General features: G+C 54.7%; 1 protein-coding gene and 1 non-coding gene across 10 annotated transcripts in view; both read right to left on the bottom strand.

Moving 5' to 3' along the window:
- MROH1 (maestro heat like repeat family member 1) overlaps nucleotides 1-24,409 on the bottom strand; it is a 53,124-nt gene extending 28,715 nt beyond the window's left edge. For 3 of the 9 annotated variants that reach the window (XM_066379747.1, XM_066379754.1, XM_066379755.1), the window contains exons 1-14: nucleotides 24,335-24,409; nucleotides 18,716-18,820; nucleotides 17,663-17,740; nucleotides 17,414-17,559; nucleotides 16,202-16,333; nucleotides 14,693-14,855; nucleotides 14,377-14,475; nucleotides 13,774-13,925; nucleotides 13,187-13,327; nucleotides 12,837-12,929; nucleotides 9,798-9,876; nucleotides 9,488-9,601; nucleotides 6,521-6,594; nucleotides 5,508-5,630 (exon numbers count right to left, since the gene is read on the bottom strand). In XM_066379747.1, the coding sequence (XP_066235844.1) occupies nucleotides 5,508-5,630; nucleotides 6,521-6,594; nucleotides 9,488-9,601; nucleotides 9,798-9,876; nucleotides 12,837-12,929; nucleotides 13,187-13,327; nucleotides 13,774-13,925; nucleotides 14,377-14,475; nucleotides 14,693-14,855; nucleotides 16,202-16,333; nucleotides 17,414-17,559; nucleotides 17,663-17,684 (1,338 nt within the window). In that variant the 5' untranslated portion in view covers nucleotides 17,685-17,740; nucleotides 18,716-18,820; nucleotides 24,335-24,409. The other 6 variants (XM_066379748.1, XM_066379750.1, XM_066379749.1 and 3 more) reach the window with 6 other exon arrangements.
- Nucleotides 5,106-5,248, bottom strand: LOC136401660 (small nucleolar RNA SNORA79). Its single transcript, XR_010750675.1, has one exon. It is a non-coding gene; the product is annotated as a small nucleolar RNA SNORA79 (small nucleolar RNA).
- Nucleotides 24,410-24,429: the final 20 nt, after the last annotated feature.

The following is a 24,429-nucleotide window of genomic DNA, read 5'->3' as shown; positions in this document are numbered from 1 at the left end:
GTTCAAGGTGAGCTTGGAACTGCGTCCTCTGCCAGAAGGTAAAGGCTCAGGGAATGATGGAGACCGTGCCACGAGGACACAGGCAAAATCCAGCCAAACCTGACCACCAAACAATGACAGAAATGTATGAAGGACCACGGCATAAAATAGCAGTCCATGATCCACACTGACACTTACACACACAGGAGCATAAGAACAGGGAAAGCTCTTTGTTACAACAAAGGGCCAAAAAATAAGTCCAGAAATATCAACGGAGTTAGAAAATCACAAACTGATTCTAAAACTAGATGAAAGTTTGACCAGCAAATGTTCAAAGTTTATCTGTGTTGTAGCGCATGTCAGAATTTCCTCCTTCACAAGGCTGAGTAATACTCTACCGCGTGGCAAGACCACATTGTGTGTTTACCCACCCATCCACTGATGGACACTGAAGTTGCTCCCATATTTAAGCCACCGAGAATCACACTGCTGTGAACACGGCTATACAAGTATCTCTTCAAGACCAGGCATTGGCACAGTGAATAGAGCATTGGACTGGGATGCAGAGGGCCCAGGTTTGAAACACCAAGGTCATCAGCTTGAGCGTGGGGTCACTGGCTTGAGTGTGGGATCATAGACATGACCCTGTGGTCACTGTCTTGAGCCCAAAGGTCGCTGGCTTGAAGCCCAAGGTCACTGGCTTGAGCAAGGGGTCACTGGCTCTGCTAGAGCCCCCCGGTCAAGGCACATATGAGAAAGCAATCAATGAACAACTAAGGAGCCGCAATGAAAAACTGATGCTTCTCATTTTTCTCCCTTCCTGTCTGTCCCTATCTGTCCCTCTCTGTTTTGTCATACACACACAGACACATAAAAAGACCCTTCTAGCAATTATTTTCAGCATACACCCAGAAGGGGAACTGCTGGGTCAGGTGGTCATTCTATTTTAACTTTCTGAAGACCTGCCACATTCTTTTCCACACATTACAGAGCTTGGCCTTTGAAACATCCTCTAAGTCAGGGGTCGGGACCCTATGGCTCGCGAGCCAGATGTGGTTCTTTTGATGGCTGCATCTGGCTCGCAGACAAATCTTTTTTTTTTTTTTAATTTATTTTTATTTTATTTATTCATTTTAGAGAGGAGAGAGAGTGGGAGAGAGAGAGACAGAGAGAGAGAGGAGAGAGAGACAGGGGGGAGGAGCTGGAAGCATCAACTCCCATATGTGCCTTGACTAGGCAAGCCCAGGGTTTTGAACCGGCGACCTCAGCATTTCCAGGTCGACGCTTTATCCACTGTGCCACCACAGGTCAGGCTACAGACAAATCTTTAATAAAAAAAAATAGTAACGTTAAAAATATAAAACATTCTCATGTATTACAAGCCATTCATTTCCTACTGCTCATGTTCATGGTTGCGGGTGTCTGGAGACAATCACAGCTGTCCTCTGGGACAACACCAAATTTTTATTGGATAATGCGTAAGGTACGCGTGTCGTTGTATGGTTCTCACAGAATTACATTTTAAAATATGTGGCATTCATGGCTCTTTCAGCCAAAAAGCTTCCCGACCCCTGCTTAAGAGATGAGACTGTTTTCACAGCCAAGGCACTGAACACCTGTTCTCCTTTTGGGAGTCTGGAGTTCTGGTGCTTGTGGCTGGCAGAGAGCTCCTGCCCGCCTGCCTCCAATAAAAAACTGGGACTATGGGCCTGACCTGTGGTGGCGCAGTGGATAAAGCGTCGACCTGGAAATGCTGAGGTCGCCAGTTCGAAACCCTGGGCTTGCCTGGTCAAGGCACATGTGGGAGTTGATGCTTCCTGCTCCTCCCCCCTTCTCTCTTTCTCTCTCCTCTCTCTCTCTCTCTGTCTCTTTTCTAAAGTGAATAAAAAAAAAAAAACAAAAAAAAACTGGGACTCTGGCCTGACCAGGCGGTGGCGCAGTGGATAGAGCGTTGGACTGGGATGCCGAGGATCCAGGTTCGAGACCCTGAGGTCGCCAGCTTGAACCCAAGGTCGCTGGCTCCAGCAAGGGGTTACTCGGTCTGCTGAAGGCCCGCGGTCAAGGCACATATGAGAAAGCAATCAATGAACAACTAAGGTGTTGCAACACGCAACGAAAAACTAATGATTGATGCTTCTCATCTCTCTCCGTCCTGTCCCTATTTATCCTTCTCTCTGATTCACTGTCTCTGTAAAATAAAAATAAAAAAATAAATAAAACAAAAAAAACTGGGACTCTGAACCTCAAATGGGCAGAAACCTCACCCGTGTTGCTACATCTTGTTGCTGTACGAGTGTGCCCTGTGGTCCCTTCTGGGAGGCACAGAAACTTGCACATGAACTGTGGTTGTGAGTGCAATCGCCTGAGTCACCAAGCATGTGAGTGGTCTCAGCACCCTCAACCCTCAGATATGCTACCAAAGCTTATACAAGAGAAACAGATGGCCTAAACCAGTGGTCCCCAACCTTTCTTGGGCCACGGACTGGTTTAATGTCAGAAAATATTTTCTCATTGTGAAGCAGAATTCACCAAGCGTTGGAAAAAAAAAAAAAAAGAAAATATTTTCACGGACTGGCCTTTAGGGTGGGATGGATAAATGTATCACGTGACCGAGACAAGCATCAAGCATCAAGAGTCTTAGACAGATGTAACAGAGGGAATCTGGTCATTTTTAAAAATAAAACATCGTTCAGACTTAAATATAAATAAAACGGAAATAATGTAAGTTATTTATTCTTTCTCTGCAGACCGGTACCAAATGGCCCACGGACAGGTACCGGTCCACAGCCTGGGGGTTGGGGACCACTAGCTTAAACAGTCCTTTGTCTATTAAAGAAGTTGAATTCACAGTTAAAAACTTCCTTGAGGAATTTTAACAAAGAATTACAAAAAAAATGATACTAATTCTTCAGAAACTCTTCCTGGCCTGACCAATGGGGGTGCAGTGGATAGAGCATAAGACTGGGTTGCAGAGGACCCAGGTTCAAGACCCCGAGGTTGCCAGCTTGAGCAATGACTCATCTGGTTTGAACAAAGTTCACCAGCTTGGACCCAAGGTCGCTGGCTTGAGCAAGGGGTCACTTGGTCTGCTGTAGCCCCACAGTCAAGACACATATGAGAAAGCAATCAATGAAAAACTAAGGTGTCGCAACAAAAAACTAATGATTGATACTTCTCATCTCTCTCCGTTCCTGTCTGTCTGTCCCTATCTATCCCTCTCTCTGACTCTCTCTGTAAAAAAAAAACCCAAAAAAACAAAACTCTTCTTGAAATTAGAAGAGGCAAGAACATATCCAAACTCATCGAAGCTCTGGCATCACCAGTGAAAGAGATTACAAGGAATGTACAGACTGATATTATTCCTCCTGAAGAGATGCAAAATCTCTCCACAAAATACCCGCAAATCACACCCAGCAGCATGTTCACAGGATAATGAGTCATGACCATGTCAGCTTTATCTTGGGCCTTCAAGGTTCACTCAACAGTTACAAAGCAATAACTTATGTCCAAACGGAAAGCAGGATCATTAGTGGTAAATGGGGACAAAGCAAGGATGTCTGCTCTTACCACTCAGTTTTCAGCACTGACAGGAGGCTCTGGGCAATGCAAGAAGGTGTAAAAAAAAAAATGTAAAAGGCATCAAATTGGAAAGGAAGAGAACTGTCTATGAAAAGATGACATGATCTTTGGTGAAGATCCCAAAGAATCTACAAAAAGAAGGCCATAGAATTCAAGGTTGATAAGCAAAAATCAACTGTACGTCTATACACTACCAATGAACTGCAGACTGAAATGAATAAAATTGCACTATTACAATACCGCTAAAAATAAGTGTTACAAATCTAACAAAATATGTACGAAATTTATATGCTAAAAATTACCAAATACTGGCCCTGGCCGGTTGGCTCAGCAGTAGAGCATTGGCATGTGGAAGTCCCAAGGTTCGATCCCTGGTCAGGGCACACAGGAAAAGCGTCCATCTGCTTCTCCACCCCTCCCCCTCTCCTTCCTCTCTGTCTCTCTCTTCCCCTCCCGCAGCCAAGGCTCCATTGGAGCAAGGATGGCCCGGGCGCTGAGGATGGCTCTGTGGCCTCTGCGTCAGGCGATAGAATGCCTCTGGTTGCAGTGGAGCATTGCCCCCTGGTGGGCATGCCGGGTGGATCCCAGTCAGGTGCATGCGGGAGTCTCTCTCTGCCTCCTCGCTTCTAACTTCAAAAAAATACAAAAAAAAAAAGAGAGAGAGAGAGAGAGAGATGGGGGGATGGGGGAAAATATAGACAAAACAGCAAGTGCCCTGGTATCTGACTTCCAGAATCGTTCAGAGGGTCACTGGCCTCCGTGCAGGCCCAGTGACAGGCCCCACGCCCTTGAAGGCACGTGGCAGGACCTCTGCCACACTGCCCAGCTCCCTGGCAGTCAGGCCTACCACCCGAGGCCAACTTGTCTCAGAGCCACAAGTTGTTATGGTTTGTTTTTAAACATTTTATCATGGACGTTTTGAACTATGGGCACACAGAGCAAGACTGATCCAGGGAACGCCGTGTCCATCGGCTCCCACCTGCAGGCCGTGTGCCAAGCTAGCAGCTGCTGCTTCCCAGAACCACTGCAGTGTCTCACGTTTCCTCCAATTCAAAATGCTGGCATAAAACCACAGAACTCATAGTAGAATCTTCCTCATCAAAAGGAATTAAAGGCATATTTTCTACCATGGGAGTCTTGATCCTCCCCAGTTATGCATCATGACCCTGACGGGGGACCCACCCTCCTGAGAGAGAAGCACACAGACGGGCTCGCTTAAGAGGCTCTCACCACTGTTGGGGGCCGACTCATTGCCCCCACTCACTCTGGCTGAACTTGTGTTTCAGCATCAAGGTGATGTCCGTGTGAGGGTACAGGGTCCCCTGTTAGGATCGCCTGGGTCCTGAGCTCAGCAGACAGGCCAGCTCTGTGGAACTGAAGAGACCAGGTCCAGAGCAGGAGGGTGACTAAAGCAGCCCTGCTCACCGCAGGCCGATGGCAAGGGTGTCGCAACTACCCCATAGTGTCTGTTTATAGCACCAAGATCTACCTTGCTCTCCCTCAAGAAAGTGGGACTTGCTTAGGAACTTTTTATTTTTTTTCTTCCTTAGTGTTTGATTCCGCAAATTTCAGAGAATGAACAGATAATTCCATTATCCTAACATTCTCTGAGTGAAGAAAATCAATTTTAATGTATGATGACTTAAAATCCTAGTGCCAGGCCTGAAGGCAACAGGAGGAACAGTCATCAAATTAGTAACTTTTTAAAGAGAAAAGCCCCAAAGGGAGCCCTGTGCCTGTTCAACCTCTCCTGAGTCCTGGAGCTGAGGAAGTGACTACTGGGGTGCAGGGGCACTGACTAGAGACACAGACAAAGCTACCGAGCACACAGCCCTAGGCTGCGCCCCCGCCCGCCTGCCCCTAACTTGGGGCTGTGCACTTTTTGGTGCCCACACTCCCCAGCAGAGCTGGCAGGTCCTGGCCCCAGCAGGTGGCGGGTGGCCCCTTACCTCGGCGTCAGGGAGTAGTGCGCACTGCTGCACGAGGTATTCCAGCATTGCCTCGCCCCCGGGCTGCTCCAGATAGCCATGGTGGGCCATGGCACTGATCACCTGCACCACCGCCCGTTTCACCTGCACAGAGATAGTCCGGTCTGGACACATGGTGCTCACCCTCTTCCCTGCCTGCAGAGATGCCTCAGCTACGCCTGTACCTGTACCTGCAACTACACCTTCCTGACTGCCCCTCTGCACACAGGCACCTTCCTCAGCCTGCGGGGGGGTCTCACACCTGGGGGCTGCACTCCTCCTGCCCTCAACCCCGCTCCATCTCACCCTTCAGGGGGAGGTCCTTCCATTAGTAGCTGTCACCCAAATCCCCCCTGGGAGTCCTGGGCCTGCTGTCCAGCCCCCTTCGGTGGCTCTGCCTAAAGACACGGTCAGGTCATCATGGCTGAAAACAGCACCCTCTTCCCAGAGCTGGTGCTTCTCCAGGGCCTGCTGCACCAGCTCAGCCTCCCAAAGGGCTGGCGACCTAGGTCAGCCATGCAGACAGCCACCAGGTCTACACGACGGAGACCTCAGTGCAAACCCTGGATGCAGGCTGGGGCTTCCCGGGGTGGCAGACCCTGTGCACTTGTCACCCCGCTGCCCACGACTGCATGGGGGGAGGACACCGGGGGCTCTACCTCACCCCCTCCTGGGCCTGCCCCACGTGCCTTGTTCAGGGCTGAGATTACTGTCTCTTCATCATAATGAGCAGTGACTGTGACTAGGACAGTTCTCAGGAGTTCTGGAGTCCCAGAGAATTCCTGAATCTGAGGATGGTGTTGGGACTAGTGCCTAACTGCACACCCAGGGAATTGTCGGCAGCAAGACATGGGGATTTCCAGACACACAGCTCCTGCTGCTCTGTGACACTGAGGGCTGGCTGAGGGCTGGCCTCCCCGTCAGGGCTGGTATCAGAGCCCAGCCCAGCCGCACTCCCTGCAGCAGCTGAGGGTGCAGCTCGGCAGACAGCTTACCTTGCTGTTGGTGTCCAGGATAGGAAGCCTCATGGAGGAGAGGATAAAGGGCTTCTTAACTTCCATCTGAGCAGCTACAAGAAACAAACAGGGGGCTCAGCCTCCCCACTGAGCCCAAGGCCAGCTGGCCTATCTACCACTAGGAGGCCCAGGGCCCTGTGTCCAGGATCTGGCCGCAGTGTGGCCATCCACATGGGGTGAGGAAGGAGGGCCTAAGCAAAGCCCACCACTTCTCTCCAGGGGACAAACGATGTTTATCCCAAAGAACACTTCACGCTATTAAAGAGCTAAAAGGTTGGCAGCAGAAACTCAGGAGGGTTCCAGGAGCACAGACACATGGACAGGGGCTCAAACACAGTGGCATGTGGGCCACAGTTGGGGGGGAGAGTCCCAGTGCAGGCCCTCTGCCTGGAAAGAGGCCACATCATCCATCCATTTGTATGCCTTAAAGATTCACAAGGTTACATGCCGACTCTATGGCAATAAGATGGAAGAAAAAATAAAATCTGGTCGCCATCGAGGAAGAAAATTTTAAGGATGCTTAACATGTCAACAAGGTATTCATGAATTTTCATTGTTTAAGTCCAGATCAATACAGTTCTTAACTTCACAGAAACCCCAAGGAGATACCCTAACACACCCACCAGTATGGCTAAGATGAAAGACTGACAGGTGTGACGAGGACATGCTGCCCGGGGCGGAGGTGAGAGGTGAGCTGGAGAAGGAGTGGATTCACCTCTCAGCGGCAGGCGCGGACTGTGACCAGAGACCACTGCTGCCTGTTTCCGCTGAGTGCAAAGGACAGAGGCCGAGCTGCACAGGTGAGAGAGCAAACACGGGAGCCCGCCCCTCCCCCCCACCAGGACGGTGGACAGGGGGCAGGTTCACGCGCTGGAACCTTCTCAGAAGGGAAATGAATGCGCCGAAGGTATACAGTCCACAGTCAGGGGACGGAGGGAAAGAAGCCAGACACAGTCCGGCACGTTCAGATCCCACTTGTACAGTGGTATCAGTGGTCAGGCGGGCTGGTCCTTATGGGGGTGGGTGTTGTAGACTGCAAGTGGCAAAAAACCTTTGTACATTCAAGGCTTAGCAAAAGGCTAAGTTCTCCCCCCTCCACCTTCATATTGGCTATGATGCTCAGTGTTTGCACTCACTTCACTTGCTTGCTTAAGTTGCTAGAAGCAATTTACATGCCCTTCCTCTTACTCTTTGTTCAGATGTAGATTTCACTTATGCATGGTGGGGGAATTCCTGTTTATGCCTTGGGAGAGTTCCTGTTTTAGCCTCAGATGTGTAACTTCCTATCAAGGACTTCCTTGAGTTGCATATGGCTATATAATAAAGCAAACTGGGGCTATGGGGCACTTGGATTTTGCCATCAGCATTGAAGAGGCCTCCTGATCCCATCCTTTTTTCTTAATGAGTTTGTTTTCTTTTCTTTTTTTTGTCTTTTTCTGAAGTTGGAAACGGGGAGGCAGTCAGACAGACTCCCGCATGCACCCCACGGGGATCCACCCGCTATACCCACCAGGGGGCGATACTCTGCCCATCTGGGGCATCGCTCTGCCGCAATCAGAGCCATTCTAGCGCCTGAGGCAGAGGCCATACAGCCATCCTCAGCGCCCCGGTCAACTTTGCTCCAATGGAGCCTCGGCTGCAGGAGAGGAAGAGAGAGACAGAGAGGAAGGAGAGGGGGAGGGGTGGAGAAGCAGATGGGTGCCTCTCCTGTGTGCCCTGGCCGGAAATCGAACCCGGGACTCCTGTACGCCAGGCCAACGCTGTACCACTGAGCCAATCAGCCAGGGCCAATGAGTTTGTTTTCTTAATTCCACACCATTCTCACTCAAGACCCAGAATTACAAGCTGCGCTGGTCCGTGGCAGGTGGGCACATGGCTCACTGTGACAAATCACTGAGCTGCACAGTGAACACGGTGTAGGTTTCTGTGTGTATCATATTCCAAATTAAAATAATGAAACATGACAGAGCCACATCTGCACATAGCATGGGCCCTAAGATGTGCTAGACAGTGAAAAAGCAGGTCTCTGGTTAAGAAGAAAAAAAAACCAATCTTGGCCAGTTAGCTCAACTGGTAGAAGCGGTGTCATGAAATGCCAAGATTGCAGGTTTGATCTCGTCAGGACACGTACAGGAAGCAACCAATGAATGCTTTTCTCTCTCTCTCCTCTCTCTCTGTCATTCTAAAATCAATCAATAGGCCCTGGCCAGTTGGCTCAGTGGTAGAGCATCGAACTGGCATGCAGGAGTCCCAGGTTCGATTTCCGGCCAGGAAATACCCAGCAGCGACCACAGCACCTCACTGGACAGGGTGGGCAGGCTTGCACCATAAAGAGCGAGGAGGAAACGCTGTCGGTGGCAGGGCCACAGGAAGTCCGAGTCTCCATCCCCTTTCCGCTCCCCTCTGCAGCTTGTTAGCGGTAAAAATCCCTCCCAGCCTATGGTGACAAAGCCCAGTGCCAGGGTGGGGACACAACGCCAAAAACACAAACTCGGTGTGAAACAAGATTCCAGCTCAGTGACAAAAAATGAGCCATAAAAGCAGGAAACCTGGAACCTTCCATCAACTGAGGAAATCGTCAGACACATGCAAATGAGGGACATTCTATAGGACAACCGGCCCCAACTCTTCCAAAAGAGACAGCTAGCCATATACTCCGGTTTCTCCTCAGATCGCATAAATCTTTCGCCTTTTAAGGCACAGCCCTGAGGGGCAGCTGCAGCAGACACCGTCTGTCCTGTCTTGTGACTCTGGGCCACCCCTCCATGGGCATGTAGCCAATACCCGATGGGGTGAGGGGCACCATGTCCAGCATCTGCAGCCAGTATCAGAGGCAAACTTTTGCAATTTTGCAAAAATAGAATTTTGGGAAATACTTTAAAATCATTCAAAGGGAGCCACTCCGTTTCACCCAGCAGATCCTCAGATGCTGCTCTGCGCACTCACCGGCCGAATTGATGACGTGCCTCAGGACCTGCAGGCTGCCCACACGGGTCCTCTCATTGCTGGTGTCCAGCTTGGGCAGCAGAAAAGCCAGGAGGCGTTCAGGCGAGCAGCAGGCTGCGGGGGAGCACACAGAAGTGAGGGTCCGCCCTTGCTTTGTGTTGCCTGCAACATCCAACCCGGCAGGCAGGTGGCAGGCTCAGGGCTGGGGCCTGTGGAGCCACACACACAGGCCCAGGTGGAGGTGGACCACGCTGAGGCCGCCACCACGTCCGCGCCCCAGTGAGGGCCCCTGAGCCAGGCCACCACTCACCCAGAATGGTGAAGCAGCGTAGCACCTCCTTCCGGTTGGTTGTCACCAGGGGGCTGGATGACTCCACAGGCACACAGATCTGCTCCAGGGGACAGAGGAGACAGGGATGGCGTTGCCACTCTAGGGCCTGGCTGGACAAGAGAGCAGGCCACACGCTCCCAGCAAAGCGCCCAGCACACGCAATGCTGAGGGCCCTGGGCTTCTACCCCGACTGGCAGCAGCCAGGTGCAGGTCATAGGCCGGCCTCCCCTGCCGAAGCAGGAGTCCACGCTAGGACGGGACAGGCCACAGAAGGGGCAGGCTGGGAGGCTGATGGAACTGCCACACACACAGCTGGACTGTCTCAAGAGCAAGGAGTTTAGCTGCTTCAGTAGGGCCCGTCCTGTGAACCACAGAGGTGACCAACAGTGCAGGGAGATCACCAGGACCCACAGGCCCTGCCCAGTCTCTGCTCAGCTAGTTCTCAGAGCTGGGGAGGCAGGTGGGGCCAGGCGCTGGCCCAGGGCTCTCAGCCCCCGGCTCCTGCTGTAGAGAACAAGCTGGGTCACAGAAGGCCTCTCTCCTGCCTGCTCTCTTGTTGACCACTCACTCCTGGGAAGCAGAGCCATGTCCTGAGGGCCCACAAGCAGCCCTACGGAGAGCCATGCGGCCAGCAACTGCAGCCTCTGCCTACAGCCACAGGAGGGAGCCACCAGGGAGGCAGAGCCTACAGCCCAGCAGTGACTGCAACCATGCTGTTCCCGGCCAGAGCCAACAGGAGACACACCGTTTCTGGTTAAGGTGCTAAGTTTTGCTGTCACTGGTTACAGCAGTTACTAATGCAAGTGGGTAGTCATGTAGAAGAAAGGCAAACCCGGATTCTCACTCGCTGTTCCCTAAAATAAATCCTGGGTAACAAGAGAATCTGATGTGCAAGTGCAGGATCGAAAGGGGTTTCTAAGTACAAGGAAGCTTGAGCTGCAACACAGACGACAGATAAAGGATGATGCAAAATTAAATTATGCTGCATAGCAAAGAAATACCACACACAGAGCCCCAATATTCAGGGCTTTTGTTTTTGTCATTTCCATGGGTCACTACTGGTGTAGAAATGCTGTTGATTGGTTCTGTTAGTCCTGAGAGGCGTGTCCTGACTCAATTCGCAGGTGAGTGACCTAGGTGGCAGTCATCATCCTCACAACCAGAATTATTGAGAGCTTACAAGTGACAGGGGCTATTCTAGGTGAACAAGACAGACAGAACCCAACCTCATGCAGACGACCCTCTAGCAGGAGAGGCAACAAGCAGTCACTGACACAGCTGAGCCCTGAACAACATGGCCCCCAGCAGTCACTGACACAGCTGAGCCCTGAACAACATGGCCCCCAGCAGTCACTGACACAGCTGAGCCCTGAACAACATGGCCCCCAGCAGTCACTGACACAGCTGAGCCCTGAACAACATGGCCCCCAGCAGTCACTGACACAGCTGAGCCCTGAACAACATGGCCCCCAGCAGTCACTGACACAGCTGAGCCCTGAACAACATGGCCCCCAGCAGTCACTGACACAGCTGAGCCCTGAACAACATGGCCCCCAGGCAGTCACTGACACAGCTGAGCCCTGAACAACATGGCCCCCAGGCAGTCACTGACACAGCTGAGCCCTGAACAACATGGCCCCCAGGCAGTCACTGACACAGCTGAGCCCTGAACAACATGGCCCCCAGCAGTCACTGACACAGCTGAGCCCTGAACAACATGGCCCCCAGGCAGTCACTGACACAGCTGAGCCCTGAACAACATGGCCCCCAGGCAGTCACTGACACAGCTGAGCCCTGAACAACATGGCCCCCAGCAGTCACTGACACAGCTGAGCCCTGAACAACATGGCCCCCAGGCAGTCAAAACTCCAAATGTAGCACTGACTCCCCCAAAACTTGCCCACGGTGCCTGGAAGCCTGAGCAATACACAAACAGCTGATGAACACACACTTTGTGAGTTATGTGTGTTGTATACTACATCCTAACAGTCAAGTGAGCCAGAAAAAATGTACAGTGCTGACTGAAAAGAATCCACATATAAGTGACCCAGCTTCAAACCGTGTTGTTCAGGGTTGGCCCTTATGCTAAAAGGAGGTCAGTGCTAAGGGTAAAACAGGTGGGGCCAGGACCAGGAGGCAGTGATGAGAGACAGTCCATCCTCTCTCCCAAACCCCACACAGCCCTTTCCTGTCTCCCTCCTCTAGGACTGGCCCCGAGCCCATTAACAGTGAATGGGGTTCCTCCTGCTCTTGGCCCTGAAGGGAATGTGCCCATTGCCCACTCACTGTGACGCATGCTGAGGGTGTGGGTAAACAAACTTTTTCAAGTTAAAGAAATTCCTCTCTGGCCCTGGCCGGTTGGCTCAGCGGTAGAGCGTTGGCCTGGCGTGTGGGGGACCTGGGTTCGATTCCCGGCCAGGGCACACAGGAGAAGCGCCCATTTGCTTCTCCACCCCCCCCTCCTTCCTCTCTGTCTCTCTCTTCCCCTCCCGCAGCCAAGGCTCCATTGGAGCAAAGATGGCCCGAGCGCTGGGGATAGCTCCTTGGCCTCTGCCCCAGGCGCTAGAGTGACTCTGGTCGCGGCAAAGCGACACCCCGGAGGGGCAGAGCATGGCTCCCTGGTGGGCAGAGCATCGCCCCTGGTGGGCGTGCCGGGTGGATCCCGGTCGGGCGCATGCGGGAGTCTGTCTGTCTCTCCCCGTTTCCAGCTTCAGAAAAATACAAAAAAAAAAAAAAAAGAAAGAAAGAAAAGAAATTTCTCTCCAATTCTAGCTGCTAAGAGTTTTAAGAATAAATGGGTGCTGAACTTTCATCAAAAGCCTTCTCTGAGATCCAAAGATATTTCCCTTACTTTATTTCCAAGTGACACAGGAGCACCCTGCCAGAGTTCCTGCGACCCTCACAGCTCTCATGTGACCTGGACCCCCACACGGCACCCCAGTGCTCCCTGCGACCTCCCCTCAGGCCCGGCATGCCTGCCCAGGCACACCCCCAGCCCCCACACCTGCGTCCGCCTACCTGAGCATGCAGAGCAGCCAGGAGGGAGTCCAGCTGGATGTCCAGCGTGCGGCTGCCCACACTCACCGCAGCCTCGAGGATCTGGCCCAGGCTCTGCTGGGCAGAGGGGCTGTCAGTCCCACCGAAAGGCCCAGCCCTACACCCACCTCTAGAAGTCAGAGGGGAGGAGAGGAATCAGAAAGGGGCCATGGCATGAGACGAGTGGGGTAGATTCCTGGTTCTGTGCAGTGTAGGGCAGATGTGAGAGTGTGATCAGTCCCCCCCCCCCCGAATCTTAGGGGCTCTCTGGGCCACTCCTGCTCCCACTGGAGACGGCTGCTCCAGATCAGACCCTGGGCTGAGCCCTGCACCTTGGACACATGGGAAGTCTCAGCATGCTTCTTATAGAGGGCAAGGACTCCGGGCAGGAGCTTGGGGAGCTGCTCCTCTAGCTTCTCGCTGGGCAGCAGGTGGCTCATGGGCCCCAGGGCCTCCACCACGGCGAGCCGGAGCTGAGGGGGCAGTGACACAAACCAGTATGACAATGCTCACAGCCCACAAGGGACAGCAGCCAAGAGCCCACTCACCAAAAACCCAGGGCTGATGGAAGGAAACCAGGGTACCCCGTGATGGGATCCTAAAGGGGCCAGGCCACATGCTGTCATCACACCCCAGCCCTCCCCTCAGGCAGCAGAGGGTGGGGATGGGAAGTGGTCTCCTTGGCAACTAGAGCTCAGAAAGCAGCTCACTCTGTGGCGACCAGCAGGTTAGACAGCACAGGGCACGTCTACTCCCCAGCAAGAACCCCACCTCCTGATTGCAGGGCACTGGGATGGGGACACATGTATACACATGGCTCCCTCCCCTCCCTACAGAATAGATGATGCCCAGGAGGTAGGAGGGGATCCAGGTGGGCAGGCTCAGCGGGGCAGAGGGTGGTCAATAAGGTGAGGCACACCTTGGCTTCACGGCTCTGCAGCCACTGGTGGAAGAGGATGTCGTAGGCACTGCTGATGTCAGAGGCAAAGGTATCCTTCCTGACCGTGGGGTCTGGGGCTTGGTCCAGGTTGGCCACGTACTCAAGGGTACTCTCGCTGAAGCGCTGCAGGGCTGTGGTGACCCAAGCAGGGAGCAGCAAGTAGCTGCAGGCTTCACACCTAATCTGCGTCCTTTCCCTTCCAAACCCACGACCGCCCAGCACACTGGCCAAGCCGAGACTCTGAGACTACACCAGGTGAACACTGTTCCCCAAGTTCATGTCCTTCCCAGACCTTAGGATGGGACCTTTCTTGGGAACAGGTCTTTGCAGGTGCAATTAGCTAAAACATGGTCAGAGTGGGGTTGGGTGAGCCCTCATCTAATAGGACCACGTCCTCACAGAAGAGAACAGACAGGGAGAAGACAGCCACCTTCCTCTTACTATCCTGCTCTCCTCCTGTGGCCTGAAGAACCCCGTGACCCCATACAAAGGGGCCCCAGAGACAAACGTCCCAGGAATGAGCAGGCAGCGCCCAGCCCCTGCCCTGTGAAGAGCCCACTTGCCCTGGAGGCCCCAGCTTACCACAGCAGAATACCACCCTCATGGTGTCGTGCTTGGCCATGCCCAGCATGGGCAGCATGGTGCTCAGGACAGACGTCAGGAAGGGCACCATGCCGAACACTGCAACAGGTGTATGTCAGAGGCCCTGCGGTGCCCCTCCCGTTTCCCCCACTCCCTGTGCCCACCCGCATGCTGCAGGGCTGTGGGCTCCTTCTGCTCAGCCTGGGGTGGGAGGAGAAGCTGCTGAGACACATGGAACTGCCCATGGGGCTTGGAGCATCTCACGGCTCACTTGAGAACACGGGGGGAAGGGGGTCAAGGCCAAGCGGCCACTTACCATTGGAGACAGAGAGGTTGGCCAATGTCTGCAACACGAAACAGTGTGGCAGGACCCCGGGCTGGAACTTGCTGAGCATCTCCTCCATCACCATGCCAACGAAGCGCTTCCCCACCGACACAAGGACGCTGCTGGCAGCCTGCTGCCAGTCACACACCAAGTCCTGCACCCCAAAGAAAACATGATCTGACGCATCAGGAAGGGAAAGGATGTGCACCCTCATCCTGCAGCCACCCAAGAGGCAAAAACGACACACCCTGTCCTCAGTCCCACTGTGCTCAGGCCCCCCCAGTGAGCGCCTGTCAGAGACCTCAAGCCAGGCCACCTCCCACAGGGGCCAGTGCACCCCCTCCACCTGTGGGTGAAGGAGCACAGCCCTGGGAGAAGAGAGTCAAGCTGAGCCTGGCTCTGTCCCCCAAACACCAGGATGCGGGAACAGTTGCCTCTACATTCACCCAGAGAACTTAGAAGTTTTCTTTCTGCTTCAGCATCCCTTCTGAAGTGACAGGGTGACCCTGCCCACCCAAGATAGTCAGGGCACAGGACCCAGGGGGCCAACCCCGAGGCAGCTGGGCACAAACCCACACCCTAATGGGCTGGGGCAGAGAGGCCTGGGGAGGAGGCTCCTGAGCCTGGCCCGAGGGGCTGGGGCAGAGAGGCCTGGGGAGGAGGCTCCTGAGCCTGGCCCGAGGGGCTGGGGCAGAGAGGCCTGGGAAGGAGGCTCCTGAGCCTGGCCCGAGGGGCTGGGTAGAGAGGCCTGGGGAGGAGGCTCGCTGGGGTCGAGAGGCCTGGGGAGGAGGCTCGCTGGGGTCGAGAGGCCTGGGGAGGAGGCTCCTGAGCCTGGCCCGCGGGGCTGGGTAGAGAGGCCTGGGGAGGAGGCTCCTGAGCCTGGCCCGAGGGGATGGGGCAGAGAGGCCTGGGGAGGAGGCTCCTGAGCCTGGCCCGAGGGGATGGGGCAGAGAGGCCTGGGGAGGAGGCTCCTGAGCCTGGCCCGAGGGGATGGGGTCGAGAGGCCTGGGGAGGAGGCTCCTGAGCCTGGCCCGCGGGGCTGGGGCAGAGAGGCCTGGGGAGGAGGCTCCTGAGCCTGGCCCGAGGGGATGGGGTCGAGAGGCCTGGGGAGGAGGCTCCTGAGCCTGGCCCGAGGGGATGGGGCAGAGAGGCCTGGGGAGGAGGCTCCTGAGCCTGGCCCGAGGGGCTGGGTAGAGAGGCCAGGGGAGGAGGCTCGCTGGGGTAGAGAGGCCTGGGGAGGAGGCTCCTGAGCCTGGCCCGAGGGGATGGGGCAGAGAGGCCTGGGGAGGAGGCTCCTGAGCCTGGCCCGCGGGGCTGGGGCAGAGAGGCCTGGGGAGGAGGCTCCTGAGCCTGGCCCGAGGGGATGGGGCAGAGAGGCCTGGGGAGGAGGCTCCTGAGCCTGGCCCGCGGGGCTGGGGCAGAGAGGCCTGGGGAGGAGGCTCCTGAGCCTGGCCCGCGGCCAGCAGGCCAGGGAGGGGGCTCGGCCGGAACCCCACATACCTTTGCCTTGGTCATCTCGCTGGAGGCCAGGAGGATGATGGCCCTGGCCATGTCCTTGTCCAACTCACTTATGTGATTGCTCACTACCGTTTCCATGGTCCTCAGGATCATCGTGCGGTATGGGTGCGCCAGCTGAGGGGAGAGACCATCCAAGAAGGGCCTGGAAGGGGAGCAAGTGCCCAGGCCGCCTGCCAGAGCCTCTCACATCCTCTATGGGGTAACTCAAAACATCATCACCCCTCTCTGTCCCCACACGGGAGCATTCCTCCTGGCCCTCAGGAACTATTTAATGCCTCACACATCAAAGGGGCACGTGATCTTCAGAAGGGCCAAAGTGGTCTCTGCAGCCCAACCACGAGCGGACGGTGAGTGGTGGACTTCTGCCGTCCCTGGGTGGCCCGGTCTGAGTAGTGATGGAGTCTCTGCCCTGCCTAGGGTGTGGGTCCTACCTCTGTCCAGCGCCTCCACAGTGCATACGCTCCCCACTCGTTAGCCACTAAGTAGCCGCTGGTTAGGAGATCGATTGTTACGGTGTCACAGTGCCCGTGTTCAAGTCACCCTTATTTTCCTGGGTAAGGGCCCCAAAGCACAATAGTGATGCTGACACTTCCAGTATGCCGAAGAGAAGCTATAGGTGCTTCCATTAAGCAGAAAGGTATGTATATACAGGAGAAAACCAGTATATATAGGGTTCAATACCATCTAGGATTCAGGCACCCATTGGGGGTCTGGGGACGTACCAGTGTTGATAAGGGGGGACCACTCACTGTATAGCCAACAGGCAGTCCCTAGAGCCTGTCACACCTCTGACAGGTTAGCAAAGTCAGCAGGAAAGCAACGAGGTGCGGCCCTGGTCTCCTCTGCAGCCCGTCTCTGGAGAGTGTGCCCGCCTCTCACCCCTTTGTCCATGTGTTCCTGATATTGTAATTGACGAGAAATTGCTTTCTCTCCCTTGAGGGGGACGACAGACTGGCAGGGAGAGCCGTCCAGTCTCCAGGCCGTAAGTAAAAGGGGATGGCAACACTGGGCCTTGGCCACAAGACCAGGTGAGTCATCTGTCCTGGGAATCCCCCCCCATCTCCGGCCTGGAGAGAGCTCGGAATCACAGGTGCAGCTTTCTGCCGGTGCGTGGGGCACCAGCCCCTCCCTGCAGAACCAGCCCCGTGCTCGCAGCCCCACCCCTGGAAGGGCGGGCGGCGCCTGATCTCACACCTTCTCATGCTGCCGCAGGTGCTCTTCGCAGGTGCTGAGCGTGTCCTTCGGCTGCGCCTCTCCGAGGGCGCACAGGGCACTGCACACTTGCTCCTGCACCAGAGGGTCCTTGTCGGTGATGGCGTCCAGCAGGATGGTGGACAGCTCTGCAGTAACAAAGCCCATGCATGTGCTCAGGCAGGTCTGAGGACTCAGCCCCAGTGCTGGAGGACAGGAACGGTGCAGCGCCCGCCCACTGCACACACTTACTCTTCACGCAGGACCTGGTCATCGCGATGGTCTTGGCTTCTTCTCGCCCGTGTGATCATGGATAGCACTTTCTCAAACCTTTAGTAACCAAAGCACAACACAGAATTCATAAGCCTCCTCAGTTATAGGCAGTCACCATGTCTGCGTAAAGCATTCGACGTAAACAAGTCCTTCTGGCTGACGGTCTCTCCCACACTTTGGCTGCCTGCCCAGGAGGAAAGACGCAGTCCTCTTCATGGGTCCCTGCTCTCCCTGCCCGGCACCTACGGTCCCACGGGACACCATCCCTGGACAAATGTGGTCACTGCCTCCACCTACAGCACCTGCCTTCACTCTGGAGAACAGAGGACAACATGTCCTAAGGCCTGGAGTCCTGGCGGGGGGCGGTCTGTGCATGGCCAGGAAGCCTGAGGCCCAAGAGCAGGGACCAGAACCCCGCAGGGCCAGAATTCCCCACCTCGAGAATTCTAGCACAAATTAAATGAGCCTCTGGGGGCTGAGAGAGGCTAGATGGGCAGCACAGGGAGCTGGTGGGTTGGCAAGCACCTGACACCATGGGTCCAAACAGCCATGGGATTGAAGAATGGCAGCTTTCAAACATCAGGTGCCTCCAAGCACCACTTACAAAGAAAGTCCATCAGCCATGCAAGGGCCTCTCATCTCCATTGCATGCACACACCCAAGGGCCTATGTCATACTCTCCAAAGAGCTATAAAGTCAGAGAGGCCAGGCCCTCAGTGTGGCAGCCACCTGCTTCACCTCTATTCGCAGGTGAGACCATCACTCCTTCATTCTTTGAAAAAACCCAGATAGCAAAGGAGAAACGCCCTGACCATGTGGCTGTGCACACGCAGGAAGAGGCAAAGTGAAAAACCATGTGATGGTGGGGAGGTGGGGAATTACAGACAAGTGAGAATTCCCGTTGAAGACAGCAGATGGGTCCCACACATTCACCCGTCATCGAGACCTCAGAGAAATGACAGGAGAGAGGCGCGTTTTAAGAGATGAAACCCACCAGAGCACTAGAAAACAAGGAAGATAAAATTAGCAGACCAGAAACTTCTAAGAATTCCAGGCAGACAGGAAGCAGATGGAGAAGACTCTGGTTTGAAGAGGGTGGCATCCATGGGGTGTTTCCACTTTCTTCCAGAAAAGCATCTAAAAGTTACAAGGAAAACAAGAAGTAAAAACACGTATTCCGGCCCTGGTCAGTTGGCTCAGTGGCGGAGCGTCGGCCTGGAGTGCAGGAGTCCTGGGTTCGATTCCCGGACAGGGCAAACAGGAGAAGTGCCTATCTGTTTCTCCACCCCTCCCCTCTCCTTCCTCTCTGTCTCTCTCTTCCCCTCCAGCAGCCAAGGCTCCATTGGAGCAGAGATGGCCTGGGTGCTGAGGATGGCTCCATGGCCTCTGCCTCAGGCGCTAGAGTGGCTCTGGTTGCAACAGAGCGACGCCCTAGATGGGCAGAGCATCGCCCCCTGGTGGGCATGCCAGGTGGATCCCGGTCGGGCGCATGCGGGAGTCTGTCTGCCTCCCCGTTTCCGGCTTCGGAAAAATACAAACAAACAAAAAAAAACCACGTATTCCATTTGGGCAGAGCAAGGAGAAGGCAAAAACCCTAAACCCCAGGATCAGGAGGAGGGAAAACACCACAGCATGACGTTCCAGAAAGAGCCCACAGAATACACTTCTAAAAGGCAAGGACACCTTTATGTGGAACCCAAGGTTCCCAGACCTTGTCTGAGTCTAGGAGGTGAGCAGTGTGCCGCTGGCAGAGGCTGTGCCCTACGAGAAGCCACAGCTACCTATCCTCCATGCCTCCAACAAAACAAAGGCTAAGCCAGCTCCAACTCCACCCTGTTGGGAAGGCCTGTGATGGGAGAACAAAGCGCTCCGCTCCCCCAACTCAAACGGGGGCAAACAAAAATAGATAAGCATAAGAAGATCTCAGCTCCCAGCCCCATGGAAGTAATGGACGGATTTGTCCTCCCAAACTGGAAAACTAGACAAAACACATGAAACTGCAGTTGTCAGGGTGATGGACATTAGGCGTGAAGGGCAGGGAAGCCCGAGGTCACTCTAGCTCACCGGCCTACAGGGCACACTCACGCTGAGCAGCAATACACCTGAGCTGAGCAGATGGACTGGAAGAGTCTACGAAGACCTAGGTCCTGCTGGACTCTTCAGGCTCTAGGACCAGAGAGAATTCCAGAGACCTACACGGGGTCCCCTGGTCACTCAGCTGCTTCACTGAGCAGTAGTAGAACAATGTTCTCAAAGATGCCCACGCCCTCCTCTCCAGAACCCTTGGCTATGTTACGTTACACAGCCAAAGAGATCTAGCAGATGGGATTAAGTGTACTGATTGAGGTGAGGAGATTCCCTGGATTATGTGCGAGACCAGCCTAATCACAAGAGTCCTCAAAAGTAGACAACCCGGCCCTGATCAGGTCACTCAGTTGCTGAGAGCATCATCCTGATACGCCAAGGATGCAGGTTCGATCCCTGGTCAGGGCACATACAAGAATGAACCAATGAATGCATAAATAAGTGGAACAACAAACTGATGTTTCTCTCTCTCTCCCCTTTTCTCTCTAAAAAATCAATCAATAAATAAAAATTAAGAAAAAAAAAGCAGATAACCAATCCCAGAGATGGGGGGGACTTTCAAAGCACGGGAAGAACCCAACCCTCCACGCTGGCTTTGGAGACACAGGAAGGAGGTCCTGGGCCAAGGCCCGTGGATGGCCTATAGACGCTGGGGACAGCCCTTAGCTAGACAGCAAACAAATGGAGATTATGGTCCCACATACACAAAGAACAAAATTATGCCAGCAACCTAAAAAAGCAGGAAACAGATCCTCCCCAGGAGCACAGCCCTCCTGCTCCTAGATCTTTGCCTGCTGGGATCCAGGGCAGACTGCGGACCTCAAGGACTGTAAGATAATAAATCTCTGCTGCTTAAGCCCCTGTGTTTGTGGTTATTTGTTACAGCACCCATAGATAACACCATGTTTGAAAAGAAACCACCCAAGGCCGAGGAAAGAGCCACCCAGACAGTGAGCAAAAAAACACCTGGACCTCCAGGTAGCTAGAGGGAGAAGCACCAGAACTCTCAGGGCAATAGGAAGAGCGCACAAAAGAGATTTGCCTTTGTCAAGAAGTAAAATGAACCCCAGACTAAACACCAATTCTGGTTTCAGCTAACAAAGCTAAAAGCAAGACCTGAAAGAATCAAATAGTTCCCAGGCTTTAGCCACATCCCATCATGAGCTCAAGAGTAATAGGCCAGACCAGGAGTTGGTGCAGTGGATAGTGTCGACCTGGGATGCTTGAGGTCCCAGGTTTGAAACCTAAGGTCACTGGTTTAAGCCCAAGGTCGCTGGCTTGAGCAAGGGGGTCACTGGCTCAGCTGCAGCCCCCTGGTCAAGGCACATATGAGAAAGCAATCAATGAACGACTAAAGAACCACAACACAGAATTGATGCTTCTCATCATTCTCCTTTCCTGTCTGTCTGTCTGTCCCTCTCTCTGTCTCCCTCACTAAAAATAGATAAACATATGAAATCGTTAAAATAAACATTTAAAATAAATAAAAACTGGAAACACAGCTGAGCAAATCTTGCAAGGTCCGGTGGGCTGCCTCTGCCCCAGGCAGTGTGCACACTGAGGCTTGACACTTGGGATAGCAGCACCGACCCTGCCCTCCGTGGACAGTCCTGTGAGCACACTGAGGGCAAACTGAGGGGCACACCCCACAGGGGAAAGCAGAGACAGGTTCTGGAAGGTGCCTGTGTCCTGCCGGAAGGTACTGACACTGACTGCCCAGCCAGGCACCATCTCCTTTCATCCATGTGGCTGAGTGGGTCTGAGAAACACACCGTTAGTTAGTAGCTAGTTAGTGATGGGGCAGGATTCAAACAGGACTGGCTCCCACCAGTTCCACTCCATAGCTAGGTCATGGGGCCAGGTCTTCCTTCTCTGCAGCAGATACATGAGTGAGTCAAGAACCAACTTCCTCCTCACTCACCTGGACTCAGCATGCATCCAACTAATTTAATAGTGTAGTTATTAAACTACATTACAACATCCTAGCGTGTCACCACTGCCACAGGACAAGGCACAGGCTAGCAGAGGAACCAGACTAACTGCACTGAGCCCGAGGCCACATGCACCAGAGCCCAGAGGCAGCTGTGAGATGGTTTAGAGCAGGGGTAGTCAACCTTTTTATACCTACCACCCACTTTTGTATCTGTTAGTAGTAAAATTTTCTAGTCGCCCACCAGTTCCACAGTAATGGTGATTTATAAAGTAGGGAAGTAACTTTACTTTATAACATTTATAAAGCAGAGTTACAACAAGTTAAAGCATATAATAATAATTACTTACCAAGTACTTTATGTTGGATTTTCGCTAAGTTTGGCAGAATAAATCTTTATAAAACAACTTACTATAGTTCAATCTATCTTTTTATTTATACTTTGGTTGCTCCGCTACCGCCCACCATGAAAGCTGGAGCGCCCCCTAGTGGCCGTAGGGACCAGGTTGACTACCACTGGTCTAAGGGCCGGTGCGTATGGGGAAACTGGGAAGTCAGGATGCAGATCAGGGTCAAGGGGATGTCCCAGCCACACCGCAGGCCCTCCTGACTTTTCCTCATAGGTGATGTTCCCTTGTAACACTGGAGCCAGAGCAGGAATCCACTTCCAGAGTCATCAGCAAGAAATGGGGCTGTCACTCATGCCTCACAGGCTCCTGACACATGGCTGCTCCACACAAGCCATCCCAAGCTGTGTCACTGCGTTCACAGGCAAACCCCCAAAACCAGGTGGCCCTCCAGCTCCGTGGAGAAAGCACATTTCTCATGATGTCCAGCAGCCAGAATTCCTGGAGCACTGGCCAAGAGTGCACAAAAGCCACAGGGCATCCCTAAAGCTCCTACCTGGAGATCAAGTGACAGCTTGTGAAGGGGCTCAGAGATGTGGGGCTGCTGATCAGAGGCAGACACCGATGCCTCACATGGGCCTCAGATGACCCTGCGTCTAAAATCTAGGAGCAGACACCTGCTTCCAGGCACATGGGCCGGCCCTGATGTGAGCAAACAGGCGCCCCATGGGCTCCACCTCTGGTCCTCTGGTGTCCCTGGGGAGTGAGAACAGCAAGAGGCTGGTCTGAATGAGCGAATCAGACACAGCAACCTGAGCATTGGTGTCAAGGTAACCAAGATGGCTTGACTTTCAGGTCGTTCCAGTCTAACACCAAAGTGAGACCAGAAACACCTGCTGACTTGCGCCAGGACAGCCCCAGGCCTAGGATAAAGATCCTGACTGTGGCCTCCCTGGCCCCCTAGCTGCTGGAACTGGAACTGTAGTACCATTGGTCACAATCAACTTGAACCTGAAGTGTCCCTTGAGGATTCCCACATGGTCTCCTGAGGCCCAGTGCCTGCTGGGCATCATCACCTGGACCACTCGCTGCCACTCAAACCCTCCAGTCCCGACACTCAGCTCACCATCTTCCCCCCTGACATCATCCCATGTCACTACGTCATCAGCACCACCCCTGTCCTGTTCCTCACCTCTCTTCCATACCTACTATGCTGCCTTCATGAACCTCCTTCTCCACATCTACCCCAAAATGGCCCCTGCCTCCGGACTGTCCCCTCAAAGACAGCCTCAACCCTGACCCTGCTTGTCCCGGTCCCCAGACAGTCGTCGCCCCAGCTGACATCCCCACGCAGGGCCACTCCTCTGGTTTCCCCACCGGCGAGAGCCCTTTGCCCCCTCCCACACCCCGTTGTGCTTGCTTCATTCACTGCATTTGAAACGCCACCACTCCTGGGTCCCCGGGGTGGAGGTGGGGGACTAGCAAAGGGAAACCCCCTGCAAGTGTGCAGGTGGGAATTGCCCACGCCTGCAGAGCCCTCTCCTCCGGCCCTAACGCTGCTGCACCTACCCGCAGAACCTACGCAGCCGCAGGAAAATCAAAACCCAAATGCAGGCCCAGGGACCGAGGGCTGGCCAAGCACCGGTCAGCTCTCCCCTTGCCCGAGATCTGGGCTCCCCCGTGGGCCTGCCGGCTTCACCGCCCACACTCTGTCACCAAGAACCCTCGTGACTTGGGACAAAGCCTCCCTGCCTGCCCCGTGTCCCCTCCTTTTCACGTCCAAGGGAAAGGGTACTCCGAGCTCTGTGGCTCTCACGGCTCGGGCACAGCTTCCCATCAAGAGGACCCCCGCAGGGGGGGGAGCGGGGAGCGGGGTCGCGGACCCTGTACCCCCGCAAGCCCTCCAGGGCGGTGACGGACCCTATAGGACCGAGGACCTCGTGCCCTCCAGGCCGAGGACGAGCACCGGCCGCCCGCGTCCCGCCCTGGGAGGGGCCGGCCGGAGGAAGCGGGCGAGCGAGCCTCTCTTCCGGGTGGCGACGCGGCACACAGGCCCCGTGGGGACCTGGACGCACCTGCGCCGCTGGGGGTAAGGAGGGCGGGCCCCGCGCCCCGACGCCCGGACCCTCCCCCGCGCGCACCCGGTGACCTTGGGGAGGCGGCCCCCTGACTCGGCCTCCGGCGCCCCCCGCCCCCAGCCCCCGCCCTGCAGCTCTCAGGCTCCGGCTTCCCCGAGGGCCGCCTCCCCGAGCGAGCGCCACAGGCACCCGGTCGCCGCCCGCCGTTTACCTGAGGAGGAGCCGCAGCAGCGGCCCAAGACACAGCCCTCCCGCCCAGCCGCGCGCCGAAGTGGGCGGGGCCGCGCGCGAGTTGAGCCCGCCCCG

The sequence above is a fragment of the Saccopteryx leptura genome, chromosome 3 (genome assembly GCF_036850995.1).
Source record: "Saccopteryx leptura isolate mSacLep1 chromosome 3, mSacLep1_pri_phased_curated, whole genome shotgun sequence".
Classification (NCBI taxonomy): Eukaryota; Metazoa; Chordata; class Mammalia; order Chiroptera; family Emballonuridae; genus Saccopteryx; species Saccopteryx leptura.
This window is presented reverse-complemented; position numbering and strand designations above follow the sequence as displayed.